This window comes from Tachypleus tridentatus, chromosome 7 (assembly GCF_004210375.1).
Source record: "Tachypleus tridentatus isolate NWPU-2018 chromosome 7, ASM421037v1, whole genome shotgun sequence".
Lineage (NCBI taxonomy): Eukaryota > Metazoa > Arthropoda > Merostomata > Xiphosura > Limulidae > Tachypleus > Tachypleus tridentatus.
The window spans coordinates 16480290-16506072 of NC_134831.1; the positions used below are offsets into that span (position 1 = coordinate 16480290).

The following is a 25783-nucleotide window of genomic DNA, read 5'->3' on the forward strand; positions in this document are numbered from 1 at the left end:
GTTTTTTATTGCTCCTGTTTCTCATACAAACCACAGTAACTGGCTTTCTTTTTTTAGTTTAGAAATCCACAGTAATAACAACAAATACGCAACAAAGAAATCCAACAAAAAGATGTCCAAAGGGTTAGGTGTGGTGATTTGGAATTCACTCAGTAGTAGTTGTACATATATGCTAGCAGTATCTTAATTAAGATAACACTAACAGTTGGACACAAAATAGATCAGTCACTAATAAAGAAACTTTCAATGCTTTTCGGAGCTAGGTTTTTGTGTTGTTGTTTTTTACCGCAGTAAGATCTAATTTCGATGAAAGTAAAAGATACTTTACCCTTTGGTCATTGAGGAAATCTAAGCCAAACACCCACTTTTACATTCGCATTGTAGCAATCGTTGGCAAGTAGTAGAAAGTCAGATATAATTTTAAAAGGCATAAATAAATAAATCAGCACTAGTACAGTTAAAGTCGATTTGTTGTTTAGCTGGTATATGCTGTGGTGAGTGATAAATAATTAGTTTGGTTTTCTCACTTACATACAATGATTTTGCAGTGACTTTTAACATACTGGTAATCGAAAAACTGTTTCTTTGTGTCTGTTTTGTATAATAAGTTCTACATTTCACACAGATGATGAGATATTACACGATTCTATAGTGTAAACCCCAGTGGTCAATCATATACGAAACGCTTAGATAAGTAAATACTTTTCACTGTGCGCTTGAACATATAGAAACTTTAGAATTATTCTTAAAAATTCAGTGATAAACGACACTGATTGACCTATTCGTTCAAGCCTCAGTAAACAGTGTTTTAAATAAAAACCAGGTCGTATTTACAAATGGGCGTGTTAAAATATGTCTAATAAACTTGGAAAAAACACACAAGAAATACTGGTGCATGTTAAAATATCACCTTGTTTCAGAAAATAAATTATATAATATTATTGTTATTCTAATTCTCAGGTTCATGTTTTTGTTGTTTTTCTGTTCATTATTAGTTCTAGCTTTACAGTATGGTACAAATAGGTTTGTTTGTTTTTTTTAATTTCGCACAAAGCTACTCGAGAGCTATCTGTGCTAGCCGTCCCTAATTTATCAGTGTAAGACTACAGGGAAGGCAGCTAGTCATCACCTGGTAAAAGGATCGCCCGTGAGTTGGCGCTGGGTGGTGATGACTAGTTGCCTTCCCTCTAGTCTTACACTGCTAAATTAGGGACGGCTAGCGCAGATAGCTCTCGTGTAGCTTTGCGCGAAATTTAAAACAAACCAAAACCAGTCCTAGGTCATTTTCAAGTTAATACCTATACCAGCCGTTCTGAGATACATTTTTATTTCATGTGGGTTTTTTGTCATCAAGAAATAATCGAACCGATTTAAACCTATTTTTCTACTGCTCTTATGTCTTTCCACCAAAGTTTTTAAACATAAATTTAAAGTTTTTAATTAATTTGTATATCTGGAAATTTGGTTTTTCCTGAACATGTCTGTCTTAATGTTTATATATTATATCGTGGTTACAAATTATGATGTTCTAATATTATATTTTACACTGTGGTTGCACCTTACAATAATTTGATATTGTATCGTATCGTGGTCACATTTTACAATGCTCTAATATTATATCTCATATTCTGATAACACCTAACAATAATTTGATATTATATCGTATCGTGGTCACATTTTACAATGGTTTGATATTATATCTTGTATTCTGGTTACCCCTAACAATAATTTGATATTGTATCGTGGTCACATTTTGCAATGTTCTGATGTTTTTTAGGTTGTGGATTTGCTCAATGATCTTTATACCTGTTTTGATTCAATCATTGAAAACTTTGACGTATATAAGGTAAGTCGATTTTCTCTTAATGTTTTTGTCTCAAACATCGTCTTCATGTATTATTAACTCATAAGAATCAACTGCTGAGGTCTTATTCTGAATTAAAGTATAAAACTTTCCTAGGAACAAATTCATCTCCATATGCATAGAAAATGTCCAGTAACGTTATAACTAAAAAACAAAAGTATCAAATTAAACTTAATCGATTATTTAATTCTAATGATACAGGATATCATTGAATTATTAATGACTAATGATATTATAATATCATTTTACTTTATATTAGAACATCATGCTATATAATATAATATAACAATAAGTTTTGAAAACTAATTATTAGTCATGTTTAAGAGGAATTTTACCACTAATCTGTAACCGCGGCCATAGATAAATCGATAAACAATAATGGGCTTTCCTTAGCATATATCAGAGTTAACCTTTTGTATTGCGTGGCGTTGTGCAGTTCCTACGATTCCAAAATTAAATTGGTCGTTTCCAGGGTATATGATAACCCTTTCAGACGCAAAATATTCATTTACCAAGACCATAAATATGGATTTAGATTAGGGATTTAGAATTTTCAAGGGGAATATATTCCTTGTACCTAATGGTATTGGAAAACAGAAGAATGTGGATCAATTTAAAGATACCAAGAACCTGAAATAAGTCATACACCAGCTATAGCAAAGAACCTCTGATGCCTTATGTCAACTTAAAATTCACGAAGACAATATCAGTGGAAAAAGGTTACCTATGTGGCATAAACAATAAGGATGTTCTGTTCATCTGGGAAAGTGAAACAAGTCATGTAAACAGAATTGGCTTTCATGACATGTCCGTTCAATCGTTACAAGAAGTTTGTAAATACGAAGATATGCGTATCAAGTATCTGCATGCATCACTTAAAGATATTTGTGAGATTAGACTGCAGATACTTGCGCTGATAAACCAGTATTATTTTAAACTAGACAAACTGTGGAAAGCCGCAGGAAATTATAGTTTGCTCTGGATGTGACAGCTTATGACAGACGTTTGGAACGTACGCTGCAGAGATATTGTCAAGGTGCACGATCGTCAAGTATGGCACAACTGGAATGGACAACACGGAATTTAACAGCGCATTGGAGATCTAAATGATTTTAATATAACCAACTGTGCATTTGTTTTTGTGTTTTTAATTTTGGAAAACTACATGAGGGCTATCTGCGCTATCCGTCCCTAATTTAGCAATGAAAGACTAGAGGGAAGGTAACTAGTCATCAACACCCACCGCCAACTCTTGGGCTACTCTTTTACCAACGAATAGTGGGATTGATCGTAACATTATAACGACCCGCGGCTGAAAGGGCGAGCATTTTTTGGTGTGACGGGGATTCGAACCCACGACTCTCGGATTACCTGTACGTTTGTATAACCTCTCATTTTTGTTATTATCTGCTCTTTTAAAAAAGGCTTGTTTTTTTTTTTTCACTATATGTCTCAACTAATCCCATCAAATATATAAAATCACCAACACCCATAGGTAACTAAAGACACTAATGATTAATGAAAGGTTTAGGTAACAGTAGAAACTCCGTCAAATTGTGATGATTTTTTTTTTCGTTCAGTGATTAAAGAAAGTAAGAAACACAAACTGGATATAAAGTTTCAGTAAAATACATTATTTTCAGAACTAAGTAGGGATGAATATATTACTATTTCACTTCGATGAACAGGAAGATAATGAAATGAAAACGTCAGTTATCTCAGAAATAACATGTGCTGTAAGAATATATCTCAGAACGACTGGTATGAGTATTAATACCTTTACTGATAAGGAGAAAACAATGTTTCGACCTTCCTAGGTGATCTTCAGGTTAAGAAAGAGAGAGTGTTTGAATGTGGCCGTTGACGAACACGTGTCTTAGGGACGATAGTATAACCGGTACTGATTGTAGGGGGCGTTGCAGGTGGATGTTAGGTTACTAATTAGTATTGGTATAAAGGTGTTTCTTTATATTGGTTTAATTTTGGTCTTAGTTGACGTATAAGTAGGGCTTTTTTGATTTTGCGTTTGTTTATATTTGTTTTCCTACTTAATATCTGGATGTTTTCTACGGTTATGTCATCAAGAATATGCTGTAAGTTTGTGTTTATTGTTAAACACAAAGTTCTCAAATGAGCATTCTGTACTCTGCTTTGTTTATAGCAGATGAGTAAACCCGATATTTAGCATTATAATGCCTCAGCCTTACCGCTGAGCCTTAGGGGAGTGGAAAGACAACACCCGTTTAAAAATAACTTATTGTAAACTCAGCAAGATATAAAACTGATTAGCTGTGCCCAGCGCCATATCCATGTTTGAAGGTGTTCTGTGCGACACATAAATTATATGGCTTTAATTGTGCTTAAGTATCAGTGTACTAAATAAACTACATGTTCAGGTTGGTTAAGGCGTTCTACTCGTAGTCTAAGGGTCGCGGGTTCGAATCCCCGTCACACCAAACATGCTCGCCCTTTCAGTTGTGGGGGCGTTATAATGTTACAGTCAATTCTACTATTCGTTGGTAAAAGAGTAGCCCAAGAGTTGACGGTGGTTGTGATGACTAGCTGCCTTCTCTCTAGTCTTACACTGCTAAATTATAGACGGTTAGTGAAGATAGCCCTTGAGTAGCTTTGCGCGAAATTAAAAAGATAAGAAAAACTAAATAGAAGAATACTCAACATATTTTTACCGTGAATACCTAGAAGTCGTCGTGATTTAGTTTAATTTATTAACAGTTTTAAAACATTCAACCTAATTGCCCCCTAACTAGAGCCTCGATGTTGTTTTGAATTAAGCACAAAGCTACACAATGGGCTATCTGTGTTTCTGCCCACCACAGGTATCGTAACTCGGGTTTTAGCGTTGTAAGTCCGTAGACATACCGCTGAGTCACTGGGGGCCAAGCGCATCGATATAGCTTCAAAACCAGTGTGAAAAATTAATAAGACATTTGACAGAAATGTCAAATATGCATGTAATCTGATAAATGATATTAATTAATGTTTGTAAAATAATACCAGAAACACAGCAAACAGTTATGTAAATAAAAAGGTGTCTTAGCCATATTTACAGCAAAATAATAAAGAAATAGATAGGCAGTATACACATGTTATTAAATGTGTTAGATTCTGCTTGCAGTATGTTAAGCATAGTTAATAGGGTAGTAGTCCTTTAAGAGAATTTCGAAAAAAAAATATATCGGACATGAAGCTCAAAGCTGTGCTTTCAATGAGTTAATTTACAATTCAACACTTCCCACCTTCTCTGAATTGTCGAGTTAATTATTTGTTTGTTTTTACCATCTGTGATAATGTTACAATAAAAAGAAAAAAGTATCTCAGAGAATATATTTAACAAGTAATAATTTCACTAGGTCAGATTAATGTATCCTCCAATGACACAACGGCATGTCTGAGGATTCATACTGCTAGAAACTGGGTTTCGATACCCGTGGTGGGCATAGCACACATAGCCCATTGTAAGATTAAGATTTGACAAAGGGTTGATTAAATCTGAAAATCTGATGGATTTGTTTAATTTCCGCTAATTTCTGAAAAAGACATAAAATCTTAGAAAAATGACTACTAAAGACAGACAATGGTCTATAGACTAGAAGAAAATTGATAAATAAAACCACCTTACTACCTCAAAAGACTTACAGAACGCCTGAGTAGTTAAAAACATGGTAAGGAATTTCTAATATTTTATAATTGTGAATAGAATTTAAATCGTGGGGTTTGTACAGCACATTCCACAAACCGAGAAATTATGTGAAGTATGCTCATCAACTTTGTATGGTTTTCTTTCAACAAAGCCATATCAGGCTATCTGCTGGATCCATAAAGGGGAATCGAACTCTTGATTTTAGCGTTGTAAATCCGTAGATTAACCGCTGTACCAGCAGTGGACTCTCACTAACTTAATAAAAACAAAAATTGGAAGTAGCGGCTACGCTAATGAGTTACTAGTTTATAATAATACCAGATGTTTTAACACATACATCTAGTTAATATTGGATGAGGCCCGGCATGGCCTGGTGGTTATGGCACTCTACTCGTAATTTGAGGGTCACGGGGTTGGAATCTCCGTCACACCAAACACGCTTAATCTTTATAAATGATCCCTTTAATAGCACTTTCTATTAATCCCATATCTGTAATTAATACCCAGCTAGAGCTTTCCAAAATTATATGACCTAATCCTCTCCTAGTGGACAGATCACGTATAGGACAATCTATTCTGACGTAATAGGATGTTATACGCTGTATTACATTTAATAACCATGGCTGAGTGATTACAGTAAATGAAGGCCACCTTAGTTAACAAAATGTTTACTTAATTAAGCTGGCGTTATTCAAGGGAAGAATGAATTGTTCCTTAAGCTATTATGTCAAATAAAAAATCCTTTAATTACTGTTGCAAACCCACAAGTATTTTGGGGAAAATACTTTTACGACAGGAGAAAGCCGAAGATAGGAGTGTTAATTAGTGTTTGTGCTAAGAGCACCATTTTCGCGGTACGTTTACTTGTCTTCCACATGATAGGTCATACAGATATGATGTCTTAGACGTTTTAAGGGTTCCTGAAAATTCCATTCGAAGATATTTCAAAACTGGGTTAGAGGTATAATCTATTCACGCGTTAAAACGTGTGGTTCAAGAGGACACGTGGAAGCACTGGAACTTGTTCTTTCGTTATAGTGGATCTATGCGTTATGTCTGATATCACAGTGTATTGAAACATATTTTCTCTTGTGTCAAAACTGAAAACGTTCTCTACTAAATACTACCAAATACTCAGTAAGTACTTGTGAAAATTACAAAACAGTAAATAACAACGACAACAACATGACGCTTGCACAAAAGAAAAATGTCAAGAAATATCGAATATACAATGAAAAGCAGGATTTAAAGTAATAATTTATTAACTAATGCATGATTTTCAACACCAGTACTTCGGTTTTCATTCATACAGAGGTTTAGTGCGTTATGTTAAAATCATTTTTTTAGTCTGTTTGTTTTTGGAATTTCGCGCAAAGCTATACGATGCTTATTTACGCTAGTCATTCCTAATTTAACAGTGTAAGACTAGAGAAAAGGTAGCTAGTCATCACCACCCACCGCCAACTCTTGGGCTACTCTTTTACTAACGAATAATTGGATTGACCGTCAAATTATAACGTCCTCAAGGCTGAAAGGGTGAGCATGTTTGGTGCGACTGGGATTCGAACCCGCGACCCTCAGCTTACGAGTCGAACGCCTTAACACGCTTGGTTATGTCGGGTCTTTTTTGGAGTCATATCACAGTGCATGTGACCACAGCCACTGATGCTCGTTCTGGCTACACTAATGCCTCGTAGTTTTCATTGCCAAATTCCCTGTGGTAAGGTTGTCATGTTCAAGCAGTCGTCTTCACCATTCTTTTTTCCATAAGTCATCTAGAATGATGTTTTCTTAGCACCCATATTAAAAGTCTGATCGCAAAGAAATCCATATGTTTTGTGATTGAACTAATTTACATGTATGCTTTCATATAGAACAGTATGAATACTCGTTTCATTCTCTACCTATTTGAAGTATGCGACAGTTGATCTGATATACTGTGGAACCGCCATCTACACAGTCGCTCTAAACGGAATACCGATATTAATTATTTTTATAATTGCTCCAAATGTGAAGGGTATTTAGAGGCATAAAGCTTTAGACACTCGGATCTTCAACTTTTCAGGCTAAACCACTAGACCACACTGGCCCGTTCTCACATTAATATGTCCACTCACGGTTTGAATGTTGGATCTACGATAACAAAAAGTGTTGACGAAACATAAATCAAGTGTCTAAGCCTAAACACGTAGCCCATTTGAAAATAGTGTGCATACTTATAAAGATTACTTTTTTTTAAATAGCACAAGCCGGAAACGGCACACGAATTATGGACCCTCAGGTTTACAGTCCGGCACACTGACCCAATAGGTAAGGCCGACTCAGTTGAAAGGGACAATATCTGCTGCTAAAAGTGAGTTTGGTCGAAAAGAGTTTTACATCTATAGTAATTTGTAACTATTTGTTTGAATTTTTATTTGAGTGAAAACTACAGAATTACTTATCTGCGCTGTGTCCATCACAAGGGTCAAACTCCGAAATTTATCATCGTAAGACCTCAAGCATACTGCTAAGCTGGAGAGGAAGGAGGTTAGACGTACGAATTCCAGAGCTTAATGATCGAATTTCTTTACTGTAGTTTCAGTACAGGTATTTTTTTTAAGTGTGGGCGAACGTAAAAGCAACGAAACTAAGCTAGTTGTTTTACGCATATAAAACAATAACATCCACCCTGCTGGTTAAAGTTTTGGTTTCTTTTTTCTAACGTATCATTGATTACAGGAAATAAGAAATCACATGAGGCTGTGTTCCTAAATGTAACAATACTTAGACGAAAGGTAAATATTGTGTGGTAAGGGGTTCTTTTGTGTGTCGTTTTCACACAGTTATTGATATGAGAAAATATCACAGACTCGTGGAAAAAAAATCGAACAATGTAAGCTTTCAAATATAAAAATGTTATTCTGGTAGAAAAAAATATGTTTATAGACGAGTTAATATTAGAAGCTGTAAAACAATATAAGTTTTCGTTAGCAAATGACAAAGAAATAAAACGAGTTACTCTTCAACCTTTTATGACTGAATTAATTATATACATATATAATTTTTTCTGTAAAATTGTACGCTTGAACTTTATAGAATTTAATAGGATAAATGTAAACAACATGAAGTTAGCCTAAATACTAGCTGGTCAAAAGTTTAAGACCATACCAAAAAGAAGTCTTGAATAGGGTAGGAAATGCTCAACAAAAGGTCTCAGTAGTGAGTTGCACGGCCGTCATTGCGAATAACTGCAAACGCTTGCTTCGGCGTGGTCGATATCAGCGTTTGCAGAAGGCTGGCTGGAATGTTATTTTATGTGTTGAAGATAGCTTCATAAAGACCATGCACTGTTTGGAATTGACGTCCATTTCTATAGACTTTCCTTGCCATCCACTCCCAAACATTTTCAATGGGGTTCAGTTCGGGCGAACACGCTGGATGGTTCAAAAGAATCACGTTATTCGTCATGAAAAGTCCTTTGTCCTGCGGGCATTGTAGACTGCAGCGTTGTCCTGCTGAAAGATCCAGTTATTTCCACACAAGCGAGGGCCTTCAGTCAATAAGAATGCTCTCTCCAACATGCCGATGTAGCCAGCTGCTGTTTAACACCCCTGTATAAATTAAAGCTCCATTGTTCCATGGAAGGAGAAAGCACCCCAGATCATGATGGAACCTCCTCCATGGTGTCATGTAGAGAATGTGTCCGTTGGAATATCCGTAAGAGCCTTTATCTAGATCGAAGTTCGGTTGGTGTCTCATCGGACAACTCGTCGAATCGTTCTGCTCAACGCCGGCGAAATTTTCTTGGGCCCACAACTTGAAATTCTCGTTCCGTATCCTTCAGGGTCTTTTAAGAAATTTGCAACAGCAGTTTATCTACACCCAATCTCACCAGCGTTTGGCACATTGAGAGAGACCTTGCTTTTGCAGCTCGACAGTTCTACCACGTTTAAACTCTGTCAACTTTTTAGCCTTTGCCATGCTTTTACTCAATGTAACACAGGACATGTCGGTGGGAGATGTTGAAACTAATGCTTGAGCACAAATGACTAAATTTCGTTACATGTTTACCGATTAACGTTTCGTTTCAGTATAATCTTAAACTTTTGACCAACTAGTATTTAGGCTAATTTCACATTTTTCCTATTAAATGCTAAAGACGTTTTTTTATTTTTATTTTCCCTTTTCTTATTTTCATTTTTCGAAGCTCTACTCAAATAAGTGGTTGAGTCTAACAACGCAAAATGCATATTTTATCTTTATGTTCATTGGCCTTAAGATAATTAATTTCATCCCATTGTTGAGAAAACGATATTATTGTGAGATTGTGTGAAAAATAATGAAAAAAATTCCAATAATGTTGAAATATTTTAATCTATTTTGTTAGAAGTGTAACTATAATAATTTTATTATTAGATCGAAATATTTTCAATATCATTAGAGAATGAAAGACAAGCTAAACGTTAACTGTTTATAAACAGACTTCTTTAAGTGGAAAGGTTTAATATATTTTAGTATGATTAAAAATGTAAAAAACGAAAACGGAGCAAAATTATGAGTTAGTTAGTAATTTCATTTTTTGTGACAAAGATAAACTGGTTAAATTTGTTGTATAATTAATGTTAAAAAAATGTAACAAAAAACAGTATTTTTAATACAGTTGGTATAAAAATATTTAGATTGTTTTATGTCAAAAACACGTATCATAGCAAAGTGGTGTGACGTCATGTATTTAATACCTGAATCATACCAAAATGGCGTGAAGACGCATCTCTAAAAATACAAACCATACCAAAATGATCTGAAGTCACGTATTTAAAAATACGAATCATACTAAAATAGTGTAGTTATGTATTTGAAAATACGAATCTCAGCAAAATGGTGTGAAGTCGCTTTTTCAAGGGATGCCTGGCATGGCCAAGCGCGTAAGGCGTGCGACTCGTAATCCGAGGGTCGCGGGTTCGCGCCCGCGTCGCGCTAAACATGCTCACCCTCCCAGCCGTGGGGGCGTATAATGTTACAGTCAATCCCACTATTCGTTGATAAAAGAGTAGCCCAAGAGTTGGCGGTGGATGGTGATGACTAGCTGCTTTCTCTCTAGGCTTACACTGCAAAATTAGGGACGGCTAGCACAGATAGCCCTCGAGTAGCTTTGTGCGAAATTCCAAAACAAACAAACAAACGCTTCTTTAAAAATACAAATCATACAAAACGATATGAAGTAACGTATTTAAAAACACTCTGTCTTTTATATACATTATCATTTTATTTATTTGTGTCTTGGTATAAATTTATAACATATATTTGTCATTGCACTTGAATTGCTCAGTGCTGGATAATAAATTTAAATTTTCTAATATTATAATTTTGTGTAAGTTACGCGCAAACAGACCTCGTTTTTATAATCTCAAATTATACATGTAGATTTTAAATTTCTAACACAGATACTATATAAAAAATACATAATGTTATATTAAAAAATATTCAACACACTAAGGTTTACGTCAGGGCTGTCATGAGATGGAATATTATTCTATTTTGATTTGATTACTAAAGTGTTAATATTATTAGATACTTTTACTGCCGTGTTTAATTTTTATATTTCACAGAAAGTTGAAACTCGTTAACCTTTGGAACTTAGAATAGGAATCCCTTTCCGTTTGGTGGAACAAAATTCCAAACTTAGTTACGGTGCTATAAAATGAGTTATGCATGCGTCGATTGTAACAAAGGTATTAATAACTCCGAAGTCACGAGTTTTAATGTGTCAAAGATCTAGGTATTGCGTGAATAATACCGCGTGTGTATCTGGACTTTTTATTCTAAACATAAAGAACGATGGACATTTTCTACATGTTTTTGGAATATTCGTTGTTGTGTTATACAAACACAATATGGAACGAACCCTGGTGTTAAGTTTAATTCAACTTTGTAAATAATGTGCAGTTTACTAACACTTGTCTAACTTGTTTTGATAGTGTATAAAAACGTCATATATCCGGTAGGTGTAACAATAGCAAAATAAGCTTACATATTTCCAAATTGTACCTTGCTCAAAATTGAAATGTGTACAACATTTAATCTCAGCCTACGTATTATGTAAATTATACTGTACAGTAGGCCGTCAGGTCAGAAAAAAATGTGGTTGTTTTCTTTTGTGATTGCTTAAAAATATGTTAAAAATCGCTTCTCTAACATTCTACAAATAACAACAGTTAAACTCTAGTAATTTGAAACAAGAAACTTTTCGTTCAACAGGTATCTTTAACATTTTAACTATCTTTTTTGTGCGGCTCGGTATAGCCAGCTAGTTGGGCTAAGGCGTAAAACTCGTAAGCTGAGTTCGAATCCCGGTCGCACCAAACATGCTTGTCCTTTCAGCCGTAGAGGAGTTATAATGTGACGGTCAATCCCACTATTCGTTGGTAAAAGAGTAGCCCAAGAGTTGACGGTGGTGGTGATGACTAGCTGCCTCCTCTCTAGCGTTACACTGCTAAATTAAGGACGGCTAGTGCAGATAGCCCTCGTGTGGCTTTACGCGAAATTGAAAAGACAAAAAAAGCTAAATGTAAGAATACTCAACATATTTTTACCGTGAATGCTTAGAAGTCTAAGTCGTTATTTAATTTAACTTATTAACAGTTTTAAAACATTCAGCATAATTGCTTACAAAAATAGCTAGTCGATCATCTACAACAGGCTTGGCATGGCCAGGTGGTTAAGGCGTTGGACTCATAATCCGAGGGTCGCGGGTTCCAATCTGTGGGTTCCAAGCTGTCTTTCCTCTGATCTTGCTCTGCTAAATTAGAGACGGCTAGAGCAGATAGCCCTCGTGTAGCTTTGCGTGAAATTCAAAACAAACAAAGAAACATCTTTTTCTAAATGTTCCCCAGCGGGGAACGGAGCGTAAAGAGTTTATTGTGTTTGTATTTTCTTATAGCAAAGTCACGTCGGTCTATTCGCAGAGTCCACCAAGGGAAATTGAACCCCTAATTTTAGATTTGTAAATCCGTAAACTTACCGCTGTACTAGCAGTGGCAGGTTATTGTGGATCTGTACACCAGGTAAAACACCAACAATGTTTTTGAATTTATAGATGTTTTCTTTGCTCATCAGTTTTGTTTTGTTTTTAGGTTGAAACAATCGGCGATGCTTACATGGTTGTCTCAGGACTTCCTGTACGAAACGGAAATCAACACGCACAAGAAATTGCCCGAATGTCACTTGAATTATTAAAAACAGTGAAATCTTTCCAAATTTGTCATAGACCCAGAGAACAGCTTCTCTTACGTATTGGGATCCATACAGGTCTGTGAGAGCATGCTGCTGAATCTATTTATATCTTGAATTTTCTTCTTTTGTTTTAATTGCAGATTAAAGCAGATTCTTATACATATCGTGAAAACGTTCAAGCTTATAATTTATATTATAGATTATATTTTGAATGATGAAATATAAGATTAATGTAAAAAAATTCAGAAGTAAAAGCGCTGCAAAGGGCATTTTATGTTAACTTTCATTGTTTTTTCCGTTTGGTTTGGTTTGATTTTCGTGCAGAGCTACACAAGGGCTATCTACACTAGCCGTCCCTAATTTAGCAGTGTAAGACTAGAGGGAAGGCAGCTAGTCATCACCATCCACCGCCAACTCTTGGGCTACTCTTCTACCAACGAATAGTGGAATTGATCGTTACATTATGGCTTAAAGGTCGAGCATGTTTGGTGTGAAGGAGGTTTAAACCCACGACCCTCGGACTGCGAGGGGATTGCCTTAACAAAATGTCCATACCAGGCCAGTTTTAAATGGAAACATTTATACAATATATCAAACTATATATTATATTATATTATATCCAACCAAAAATATCAGCCAAAAATAATAAAATAAACTTACTTAGTTTGTTTAATTACAAAGTTTTATAACAGTTTCTATGTTTCTGGGGTTGTAAGTCCGAAGACGTATCGCTGTGCACCTGGCAATAACGTATTACGTATGAGAAGTAAGTCACAATCCAAAACTTTACTGAAAGAGTTTTGAATCGCTCCACTAAACACATATATCCCAGGATGTCTAGATCAGAGGACGACCCTGAAATGATATTTTTAATCTGATAAGTAAGTAAGCCAGAATTTTCCCTTTTGAGGAAAAAATTGTTCTATTGGTCTCTGTCATGTGATAGAGAGGATTTTCTATCAGAAAACAATGATCAAAAGCTACAACCGTAATGAAGAGGAAACTAGCAACATGAAAATCTATGCCTTGCATTACAAATATGTTAAGTAATGTAGCGACATCCTTGTTGACCCCGTAGCACCAAACATACTCACTTTTTCAGCCGTGGGGGCGTTATATTGTTACGATCAGCCCCATTATTCGTTGGTAAAAAAGTAGTCCAAGAGTTGGCGGTGGGTGGTGATGACTAGCTGCCTTCCCTGTAGTCTTACACTGATAAATTAGAGACTGCTAGCGCACATAGCCTTCGTTTAGCTTTAGGCGAACTTCCAAAACAAACAAACAAACAAACAAGCCCTGTTGTCCGATTTAATCTAATTATTTTATCGCAAAAATGAGACTGAATTTGCTTATTTAAAGAATGTTCTCTAATTACATCAACTGGCAGAACATTATAAGATATCATTAACATCTTTCGTAAACGCTCTTCAGGTCCGTGTGCAGCAGGTGTTGTGGGATTGAAGATGCCCAGATACTGTTTGTTTGGTGATACTGTAAACACCTCATCTCGGATGGAGTCTAATGGAGAACGTAAGTATTTCATTGATATTGCGAGTCGAACGCCTTAACTCACATGGCCATGCCGGGCCTATTCTACAAGGAAGTACAAATGAATTAACGGTTTTTTCACATAAGTGTTTCGTCATATATTTCAATTGTTTTTCAGTGGTATTCCACTTTTAAATTAATATTTAATCCTCAAATATATTTTACGCATGTATTTCTAGTGCTTTTCTACATTCTTTATATATGTTTGTGTGGTTGTTTTACAGTAAAGCCACATCGGGCTAAATGCTGCTTCCACGGGTTTGCAACGCTGAAAGCATTCTAAGTCCGTAGACTTACCGTTGTCTCTGTCGGTGACTTTTTCACAGTCAGTCTACGAAGAAATATTTTTTTAAAATAATTGTTAATCACATATAGTAATGTTTTTTATTATACGTATCAATTTTTTTCAATACATAGAAAAAATTTTAAATCGTTTATCAACATAAAATAAATTATATATATAAATTTCGACCAGGACAACTGTATGGTCAGGTTCAGAGACCTAACTTTTAGTAAAGCTTGGTTTGTTTTGCATTTTGCTTGAAGATACTCGAGGACTATCTGCGCTTGCCCTCTGTGATTAAGAAGTGACATACCAAAGACAAGGCAGCTAGTTAGCAACATTCACCGTTAACTCTTGAGCTGCTCTTTTGCCAATGAACTGTGTAGTTGACCGTGATAATACACAAGCTAAAAAAAAAAAGTTCCATATTGGAGATATGCCTTTAATAGGGAAAAATTGTACTATATGTATAAATAAAAGTTTAAGTACCATATCTCACTGTTATTTTTTTCTATCAAATTATTATATTTTAGTGCTTTGCCACTGGTTTTAATGGAAATGACAGTGTTTAAAAAATAATTATGACGTCAGACAAACACGTAGGTTCAAGAAGTCTTGACAGAAATAAATAAAAACCATATACCTTTCGAAAGGTAGACTTTCCTTCTTTAGGAGAAATAGAGAAATTAAAAATAATTATATGTATTATAGAACACGGATAATTTCAGTAACAATGAATAAGTTTTTGTGTGGTTTCAATGGTTTTTAATCGTTCTTTAAAGTACAGTTTTTAACATTGAAAAGTAATCGTTAATTGATTGTATGTTAACGGAATTTTTATATAATGATGGAATATTGCTATATTTTACACCGTCATTTCTTCGTTTCTTCATATGAGTTTGTACATGAAAACTGTCATATATCATGTATGAAACCTTTCGTAAAAATGTTAATTTGCAGTAAACTAATATTCCATATATTGTAGTTTTTCTAGCTAGTGTATTAAGTACTATAATTCATATATAAATTATACTGAGTTTTGTATTAATAGACCTGATTTGGAACCAGTTTAGGATAATGAGGCTTACAGACCTGACTTGAAACTAGTTTAGAGTAATAGGGTTTAACAGACCTGACTTGAAACTAGTTTAGAGTAATAGGGTTTAACAGACCTGACTTAGAAACATTTTGGAGCAATGATGTTCACAGACCTGACTTGGAAACAGTTTGAAGCAATGGTGTTTACAGACGTAACTTGAAACCAGTTTAAATAATAGGGTTTAACAGTCCTCACTTGGAAACAGTTTGGAGCAATGGTGTTTAGAGACCGAACTTGGAACCAGTTTATAGTAATGGGGTTTAACACACCTGACATGAAATCAGTTTAGAGTGATGGGACTTAAACCTGACTTGCAAAACCACTTTCAAGTGATGGAGTTTAACAGACCTAACTTTAAACGTGTTTAGAGTAATACGGTTTAACAGACCTGATTGGAAACATGTTTAAAGTAATAGGGTTTAAAAGACCTGAGTTAGAAACGGTTTAGAATAATAGGATTTAACAGACCTGACTTGGAACATGTTTAGAGTAATAAGTCTGAGCCGACTAAATAAACCAACTTCCCTACATGACGTGTGTGTGTGTAGTTCGTTTCCCAAATATATTTTTTGCTCCACCTTTTTAAAAAATTGTGAAGCAACACAAAACCGGGAAAAGGTACTTGAAGTTTTAAACAGTTTGCATAAACATTCTGACAAAGAAGTGATATAGTGTTTATTAAAATTTCCTGATTTATATATTTACATACATGCATGTCTGTATCAAGTTCATCTGTTTTTCGGCCCGGCATGACTAAGTGGTTAAGACACCGGGCTTGTAATCCGAGGGTCGCGGGTTCAAATCCCCCTTGCACCATGCTTGGTGTAAGGGCGTTATAAAATGACGGTCAATCCCACTATTCATTGGTAAAAAAAGTATCCCAAGAGTTGGCGGTGGGTGATGATGACTACCTGCCTTTCTTCTAATCTTACACTGGTAAATTAGGGACAGATAGCGCAGAGAAAGCTTTGAACGAAATTCAAAACAAATCATCTATTTGTTTTTAAATATATCTTTTCTTATTGACTTTAATATTAAATTAATGGTGTATTTTCTTCGTATCGTAACACATTGCTTAAGGAATCATTTTTCTTAAAGACCTGAACTGGAAGAAAAACTTAATTAATAATAAAGATCAATCTTACAGCTTTAAAGATCCACTTGAGCTCAAAGACAAAAGAGGTTCTAGACCTATATGGAAACTTCCGAGTGGAGCTACGAGGAGAAATAGAAATGAAGGTAAGAGCATACTGAATAATCAACATTGTAGGTTCGTTTGAAATATTTTAACACTACTTCCAGGCACCCAGTATTTAAGCTGTATGGCAAACATTAACACGTACAAAAATTTCAATTTTGAGCTCAAACCTTATTTTTAGCGTTTTCAGGTTGAATTAAAATTCCACACACAGTTTTACGAAAAAAATATCAGATTTAGTAATGCTATCGTTTTTGGCTACCATATTACACAGTAGTAAACTTAGAAGACGTACGTGTGGTATTGTGTTGTTGAGTTATTCTCTCGGCATCTTGGCTAAGATTAAACAAAGTTTGTTTTTTCTTGACTATTTGTTCGTGTCGTTGTTCTTTGTTTTCAAAATAAATATGAAGGTCTTCATCTTGGCACCAATGGTATGATCCTCATCACCTTTATCATTTCTTTCAATGCAGCTCACTCACAATAGTACTGGACAGATCGTACTGTATGCACTAGCCGATGAAAGTACCATCTAGCTGTTCCAAAAACTAGTTGTCCAGTTTTCAATATCTTTCACTTCTTTGAACGTCGTCGACTAACACAGTCGTGCAAGTACAACTTTTCTATGAATAAATTTCTCTGGCAGAGTTTGTTGCTCATTGTTGGCAGATGAGAATAGTTTTTATCATCAGGTTTCTTACAAATGTTTCCAATCACGTTTATAAGAGCATCTGGGTTTCCTGAAAGTAACATAGTACATAGAATCCTTAACACAATCATACAGAATGTAAACAAACGATAATTCTTGTCAAGAAAACTGAAACTTGGTGCCTTCTGTGACAATAGAGCTTCTTCATTTGCTGAGTTTAAAGTCGCTGTAGATTCGAATCCAAAGTGTACCTTATTAAATGGACATCGTTCCTGCGCCCTGTTTGGGTGCTACATCAACACCTTGAACACCTGTTTTCATACTTGAGTTCTTGAATTATCTATGTCGTTTCTTCGGTGTCACGAAATCTAAGGGATTATCAGAAGTATTTCTTGACATTTCATCTCTAACACTCTTCAATGGAAGAGTGTAAAAAATCTTATTTTTTTTTAAATTTGCTCTGCGGCTGATTCTCACCTGCTTTTCGTGACCTTGTAACCTCTGGATTATTCATACTGACATGGAAGACATTTCCCACAAGTTCCACACTTTTCACTTACAAACCATTTTATTCTTTTCATGGTTTACTGCTGCCCCATCAGAGAACATGATAAATTAGAGGGAAGGCAGCCAGTCAGCACTAAACACGGCAGTTCTTAAGCTATTATCTAACAACAAATAGTGGGGTTGGCCGTTACACTATAACGACCTCACGTCTAGAAAAACTGAATTTGTTAAATGATAAAATTTAATCATTTAAATTAAAATTTAAAATTAACCGTGATCCACAGTGTTTTAATCACCAGGCCCCCAGACGGCTGATGCAGACACTATAAACTCATCACTAGCAAAGATAGAGAGGGGTCTTCCAGACATTATATTGTTTGTGACGGCCATTTTTTGTTGTTAATATACTATGTATATATTTATATTAAAATATTCCGGTGTAAGATACTAAAAATTCGAAAACTTGACACTAGGAGAAGACTGACTGGAATAGCATCACTCTCTTAACAGTTATTCCGTTATTATTGTTATTATTGTTTTGTGCACATTTCCTTTTAATTCTATTGGTGGTTTACGAAACCAGTTACATGAAAATATTTATTCTACTAAACTACACTTGATAATAAGCAATACAGAATGTTTGTGAAAACAAGACCGTGGGAAGTTTTAAAAATAATTATAAGACATTTTTGTTCCTATGTTAATAAAGTGGTTAACTAATGATTTTTAAGGCGATGAAAGTTTGCTTGAAAAAAATATTGAAATAGGAAGGTATCGCTCAGAACTGAAAAAAACAACATAATAACCTCATTGCACTGAGTTAACGAATTGTCGAAACATATCTGATAACTAGTTTTAAAATAAGTCAAACAACACTGTGAAGATACGCCAAATATCAATTAATAGCTAAAAATTGTAGATTGAATTAGATTTTTGAATAAGTGTTAGTAACTGAAAGGAGAGTTTCAAATAATTCCAAAATAAAATATTATGCAATTCACAAGTTTTAAAAAAAATTGTGTGAAAAGTATTAGCTGACGGGTCAATGGCTCAATTAATTGTCAAGTAGACCATAAAAAGTCATGGGCAAGTTTTACAAATTATATGTTTAAAGGATCATTTGACTAGTTTATGGTTTAACCTGTTGACTGCTAAGTATTTCAGCTGCTACAATACAACTCTAATGCTTCTTCATTTTGTAACTTTTTTGTGACGCCATTTTGGATCGAATAATTTTCACATAAAGTTTGGACAGTCTGTAGCAACGTATCCTTAACCCTAGCAAAATTGTCCAAACTCAAAGCAGCAAACAACACATTTTGTTTCTTGTAATATTCTTCCTAGTAATTATAATATCACAAAATAGCAGTACTTGCACTTGTGTAGTTTTGTGTAGTATTTTGTTTAAGTTTGCATAGAGTAAATTTACATTCATATGAAGCTGAACAAACACGATAAAAATATAGACGATCCAGTATGTAATAAAAGTGGGAACTCTTTTCGGGTTACGCCAAGAGAAAAATACTTTGAAAGTGGTTTTAATGCTCCGAATTTTATCAATCAATCGTTCGTTTAACTGTCTATAATAATTTTTGTGTTATTTTGTTTTTTACGTAGGGAAAAGGGAAGATGACAACTTACTGGCTACTTGGAGAAAATGCCATTCCTACAAAATGACACAAGACAAAATCGTTATGTTTAAAAGTATCGATATAACATGAGAAAACGTTGGTGTTTCTCCTCCGTCCAATGGGAAATAATGATGAAAACAGTGCTGTTTCATTTTTAAATATTCGTTGTGAAAAACTTAATATTTGAAAATAATCTAATAAATAATTTAAAATAGTCTAGTCTAGTTTGTACTACTGTAACGCCAGAATCAAATGTGTATCTTGATTCTAACCAACTTGATTATTTATAGAGTAATTTATTATCACGTAACTTATTGTGAAACTTTGAGAAATAGACCATTGGTTATTCGGGAAAATGACGTCACTGAAAAAAAAATTTCTTTTTTTATGTAAAATACTTTTCATATAGTTATATGAAATAAAATCTCTGTACTTGAACCATCTACGTTCTGCACAAGTTACCATTAACATTCTTCCCATTAGACCAACGTACCTAGTTAGAACGAAATTTGAATTTCTTGTGGTAATGAGTATAGCTAATTAAATACGCTTTTCTGTTTTTATAAATATTATAATGCGTTCTTTCGTTGATTTGGGTGTTTTAACTGTTAGAAATGTATCTTTGATTTTTATCAAAACAAAATTATCTGGAAAACTGAAGTAAATTATAAACATCAGACATCATATAAAATTAAATGGCTACTCACTTCTAACAACTTTCTTTATTTTGCAAGTCGTAAGTTCCAACTATAATATCTATTAGAATCTTTTTTTGTATTAAAAGTTTTGTTAGGTTACATTTCATTCAAGCTCTAATTTTACTTGGATTCATTATCAGAAGAAAAACAGGAGTGAAAGGAGGGTTACCTGCGTTGAGTGAAAGGATTCTTTTTTTTGGAATTTCGCGCAAAACTACACGAGGGCTACCTGCGTTGAGTGAAAGGAAGATAAAGAAATACGAGCTAAGTTTTAATCTTATTGTAATCCACTATAGTTGTCTATATACCCGTTCGTTATCTCTTTCCATAGTTTCGATCCGACCATCACCAAAATTGGTCAAGATAACAAACCCGATCCACAGAGTGACCTAACGGGTTAAGATTTTTTAATTAATTCTCGGTGGTGATCAGAACCATCGCCTGGAATGTTCGACAGCAAACAGTTAATTGTTAAATGCATAATTTAATTTCTTCATAATGCACATTTGGGGTGAGATATTAAATATGACAGCAAATATTTAAAAAACAATTCTGACTGTGTCTCGTTTCCGCCATAACTACTTTTCGTATTCTCCTTATACGGCTCCGTTAGCGAATATATATGTTGCTTTATTAGCGCATAGCTGTATAATGAGCTATCTGAGTTATGTCCAACCCTAGAAAACGAACCCCGTGTGTTAGAGTTTAAGTTTGTAAGCTAACCGCTGACCTACTACTACGTCTGCTGGTCTCGATAAATGTTTAATATTTTAAACAATGTATTTTATCTTAAAGATCATTTAACCCGCAAACTAATGGCTAAATCAACATGTATTAAGCTAGATCAGAGTTGTCGTCATCATAAAATTAAACTTTTTAAGAGATCATTTTATTAGCCGAAAGCAGAAAACATAGAATAAAAGAAAGAAAAACTCTTTAAAAATAAAATAAAAAATCTAACTACTTCTCATACAGTTGATATGATGTTAATATTATCTTGTATTAAATGTCCACAATAAAAAGAACCTTTTGAAAAAATTTTCTTTTTGATATAAACTGTTTTAATGTATTTTTATTGTCATGCTGATAATTGCAATATCCTTTTATACGATAATTCTTTCCACAAACTAAATTACTGTTTTTTCAGCTTTTCATAAAGCTGCATAATGACCTCCACAGTGGCACAGCGGTATGTCTGCGGACTTACAACGCTAGAAACTGGGTTCAGTACCCGTGGTAGATATAGCACAAATAGCTCATTGTGTTTAGTTACATCTAACTAATGAAGCAGCACAATGGACTGTCTGCACTGGGGTGTGGGAAACATTGCAGGCTCTCAAGTTTATTGATGAATCACCAAAGTACAAGAATGTTGTTGTTTATTGCATTCTTAGTGTTAAGATATAAAACGAACTGGCTGTATTTTGTCATCTATGGGAAATCGAACCATTGATTTTAGAGTTGTTAGTCTGTAAACTTACTCCTGGCCCGTGGCGGGAGGGCATTTGTTAAACCATAGCCATTTAAGTTAACCTCTGTCTGTTTGTTTCTGACGTTCGCCCACAGCTACACAAGGGTCGTCTGCGCTAACCGCCCATAATTTAGTAGTGTAATGCTAAAGGGAAAGCAATTATTCATCACCACCCACCGCCAACTCTTGGGCTACTTTTTACCAACAAAAAGTGGGATTAACTGTAGCAATCTAACGCCCTCACGGTTGAAAAAGAGACCACGTTTCTAGTGTGACGGGGACTTTCAGATCGCGAATCGAGCGTCCTAACCACCTGGCCACGCCAGACATAACCCATGTCAGATCATTATGTTGTTGTGATACATTCACACTACCCCAGTATACGCATCTGTAGACAAAATGAAACACCAAAATGTTCATTCATTTCCATTTAAAGAATCGCTTATTTCCTTCCCGTGTATTTATAAAATACCTTTGGAGCGACGCAGACTTGAACAGAGACAATATGAACTTGTATAAATAAATAAGAATATTAGTTTACCTATATTCCAGTATATTTACCAAATCGAAACATCACAAGGATAACAATTACTGGAATTATATTATATTACTTCTTTTCACATAAACAAAATTACGATCTTTGTTCACGTATCATTATGATAATATTGCTTTCATCGTTGTATCAAGGTATTAATACCATTCTAATAGGGATTAATCAACATTATAGATGTTTTAAATGCCAAGACAACAGACCTCATTTAATCTTTGTTTTTCACAACACTTTACGAACTCTACTTTTTGTTATTAAAAATATATATATAAGGCTTGTTGTGAAAAACTCTTTCCTAAGATATATGACGTCCTGCGTACACAATTAACTTTCATTTATTACTTAAAAAATACGGATATGGTATTAAGATCTACTTTAAAGTTAAATATTCTACGTAAAACTATCTAAAATATTTTATTGTAAAGTGAAGCTAAGTATTATGTAAAGAAATGTCATATTTATTTCATTGTGACTTTTATACGTATGTGTTTTGTTTATTTGTTTGTTTGCAAATAAGCGTGAAGCTACACAATAAGCTATCCGTACTCTGCCAACCACGGGTATCAAAACCCGAAGTCTAGCGTTGTAAGTACGCCTACGTACCGCTGTGCCACTGGAGTGGGGGACAAATATGTATGAACACAATGATCGGTATCATTCGTGACCATTGCCAAATAAACAGTGTGGAAACAGATTCATTTTTCTTACCCAAGAGTTAATGTTTATCGTGATTACATTGTATTAAGCTGTATTTCTAAATTTAAAATATAACTTTCTATAAAGTTTTATATAATACAATATCAATATTTTGTTATTTAAAAATGTTTCAACTTTTTTCTGCTATCTCTTAACGACAACCACAACAAAATTATGAGAAGAATGAAATACGATTCTTGTCTGTATTAAGTGTAATTTCTTTTGATTGTATTTCGTGTTTAAAATATATTATAAATATATTATTGTTCATAGGTGATTTTTGTTGTATTAATGAAGAAAGTACGTTTTCAACTAACAGAGTGACTTTATATTACTGTGTTTATCATACAGGGCGAAATTAAAGCGGAGATAAAACTAAGATGGCGACAGTAAGACATACATTACACGAAGTTATTATAAGATATTCTTCCACAGTCTCATTCATAAATTCATAAAACTTTAAAGGGTCAAAAAGGAGTTTCTTAGCCCATCAAGGATGTCCCTTCCAGCGCCCAACTATAGACATCTCTCACTACTCATGTATTCATCCAATCTTTTCTTGAATTCAGTAAAATTTTCTGTCTTCCTCATCCGTTACAAAAGCCAACCACCCTGTGTGAAAAGTAATACTGTCTAAATTGCAGGCGACTCCTACACTACCAAAATTTGAGTTTATACCCTCTTGCCCTATTGTTTTCACTGCTAAACACACACACACAAAAATGTTTGATGGGTCTATATTATCAATATCCTTAATAATCTTAAACACCAGAATCAAATTCCCTCTGACCATTCTCTTCTGCAGAGTAAACAAGTTTAGAGATTATAGTCTCTCCTAGAGGGACAACCCTTCTATCTCAGGTATCTTCTCAGAGGCTCTCCTTTGAATCTTCTCCAATAATTCAATGTCCGTCTTCAAGAAGGAAGTCTATAACTGTACACGGTATTCTAACTATGTTTTGAATAGTTAAACATCATCTGTCACATACTTACCCAATGCATCAAATTATCGAAATTTTCTGTACGTTATCCACCCAAAATATCTTATTACTACTTGCTAAATTATTCCAAATAAGATACATTTATATATTAGTATTTCATAATTAATGAATTCGCCATTTTTATTCTTATACTAAAAGGAGCATTTATTATCATGTAATAACTTTAGTCTCAATAACAATTTACTACTTTAAACAATGTTATGATATATTGAATAGTAATATGAATTAGCCGGCAGTAAAATGCTTGTTATTGTATTCACAGTAATTACCGTGAAGATCAAGCTACATGATTACTACAACATGAATTTGTGCCTGATCAAAATTTTAATATAAAAAAGAAAAAGCAAAAATTTTAGGACTAATGAAAAGTACATTTTTTGTTTTAGATTCTCAAAGCAATTATTTGATATTTAACTATCACCAGCGTTAAAAGAATAGTTTATCTGTTGCTCATAAAGATTAAATTGTATATCTTTGCAAAAATTTTCTAAATTATCCATTACATATTATGTATATGTGTGTGTATACATATGTGGTATTTTGCGTAAAGTATGGTATATTCATATGTACAATGTGTAATTAGTTGCTCGTAGATATATTGTTTTAAAATAGATGTATTTTTCGATTAGTGTGATCTTACCAAGGAACTTTCTTTATATATTAAAACATAAATATTGTGGTGTTCAAAGTTAATATTTGATGTATTAATATGTTTGTAAAAGAAAGTTAAATACAATGGATTTTATTGTAATTGCTTGATCGAGCAGTGCTAGGAAAGAGCTTAAATATTGTTATCAAAAGTGCCAATTGTATCTATGTATTGTTAAGAACTATTAGAAATAATTATTTGTAGTGTATTTTATTGTTCTTGTCAATTATATATGGCATGATGATCTAATTTCTAATAAACAATTTTCTTTTTAAAACTCAGCTAATATGGGATGCTGTTATATTTTTATTAACCTTTCATATAACTGTATTGGATATAGCATTGTAAGTAAAATATTTATACTAAATTCATTTCCACGTTAAAAGAAAACAAAAACAACTTAAATTTATCATCTAAAATTATAAAACTCAAGATATTAAAACAATTAATAAATAATTTGTGGAAGTTGTGGAATTAAAGATAATTTCCCAAAAATTAAAACTTTCAAATTAAAGTGAAATTCAAAAACATAGATTTGCAGAAATATATCTAATCATTTAAATAACTCACATTCGAAAATTCTAAGACAAAAGTAACAGGTAAAATAAATAATATAAGAAGAATACACTTATTTCGTTAATAATAACATACTAAACATTGAATAATAACATACTGAACATTGAATAATAACATACTAAACATTTTATAATAACATACTAAGCATTGAATAATAACATACTAAACATTGAATAATAACATACTAAGCATTGAATAATAACATATTAAACATTGAATAATGACACACTAAACATTGAATAATAACATAGTAAAAATTGAATAATAACATACTAAACATTGAATAATAACACACTAAAAATTGAATAATAACATACTAAACATTGAATAATAACATACTAAAACTTGAATAATAACATACTAAACATTGAATAATAACATACTAAGCATTGAATAATAACATACTAAAACTTGAATAATAACATACTAAACATTGAAAATTAACATACTAAACATTGAATAATAACACACTAAACATTGAATAATA

At 33.7% G+C, this 25783-nt stretch overlaps 1 protein-coding gene across 4 annotated transcripts in view; it reads left to right on the forward strand.

Moving 5' to 3' along the window:
* LOC143255202 (atrial natriuretic peptide receptor 1-like) overlaps nucleotides 1–25001 on the forward strand; it is a 112919-nt gene extending 87918 nt beyond the window's left edge. For 3 of the 4 annotated variants that reach the window (XM_076510490.1, XM_076510489.1, XM_076510492.1), the window contains 5 exons: nucleotides 1778–1846; nucleotides 12641–12815; nucleotides 14172–14270; nucleotides 16818–16909; nucleotides 19642–25001. In XM_076510490.1, the coding sequence (XP_076366605.1) occupies nucleotides 1778–1846; nucleotides 12641–12815; nucleotides 14172–14270; nucleotides 16818–16909; nucleotides 19642–19701 (495 nt within the window). In that variant the 3' untranslated portion in view covers nucleotides 19702–25001. Of the gene's footprint in view, nucleotides 1–1777; nucleotides 1847–12640; nucleotides 12816–14171; nucleotides 14271–16817; nucleotides 16941–19641 lie in introns of all 4 variants that reach the window. The other variant, XM_076510491.1, reaches the window with a different exon arrangement.
* Nucleotides 25002–25783: the final 782 nt, after the last annotated feature.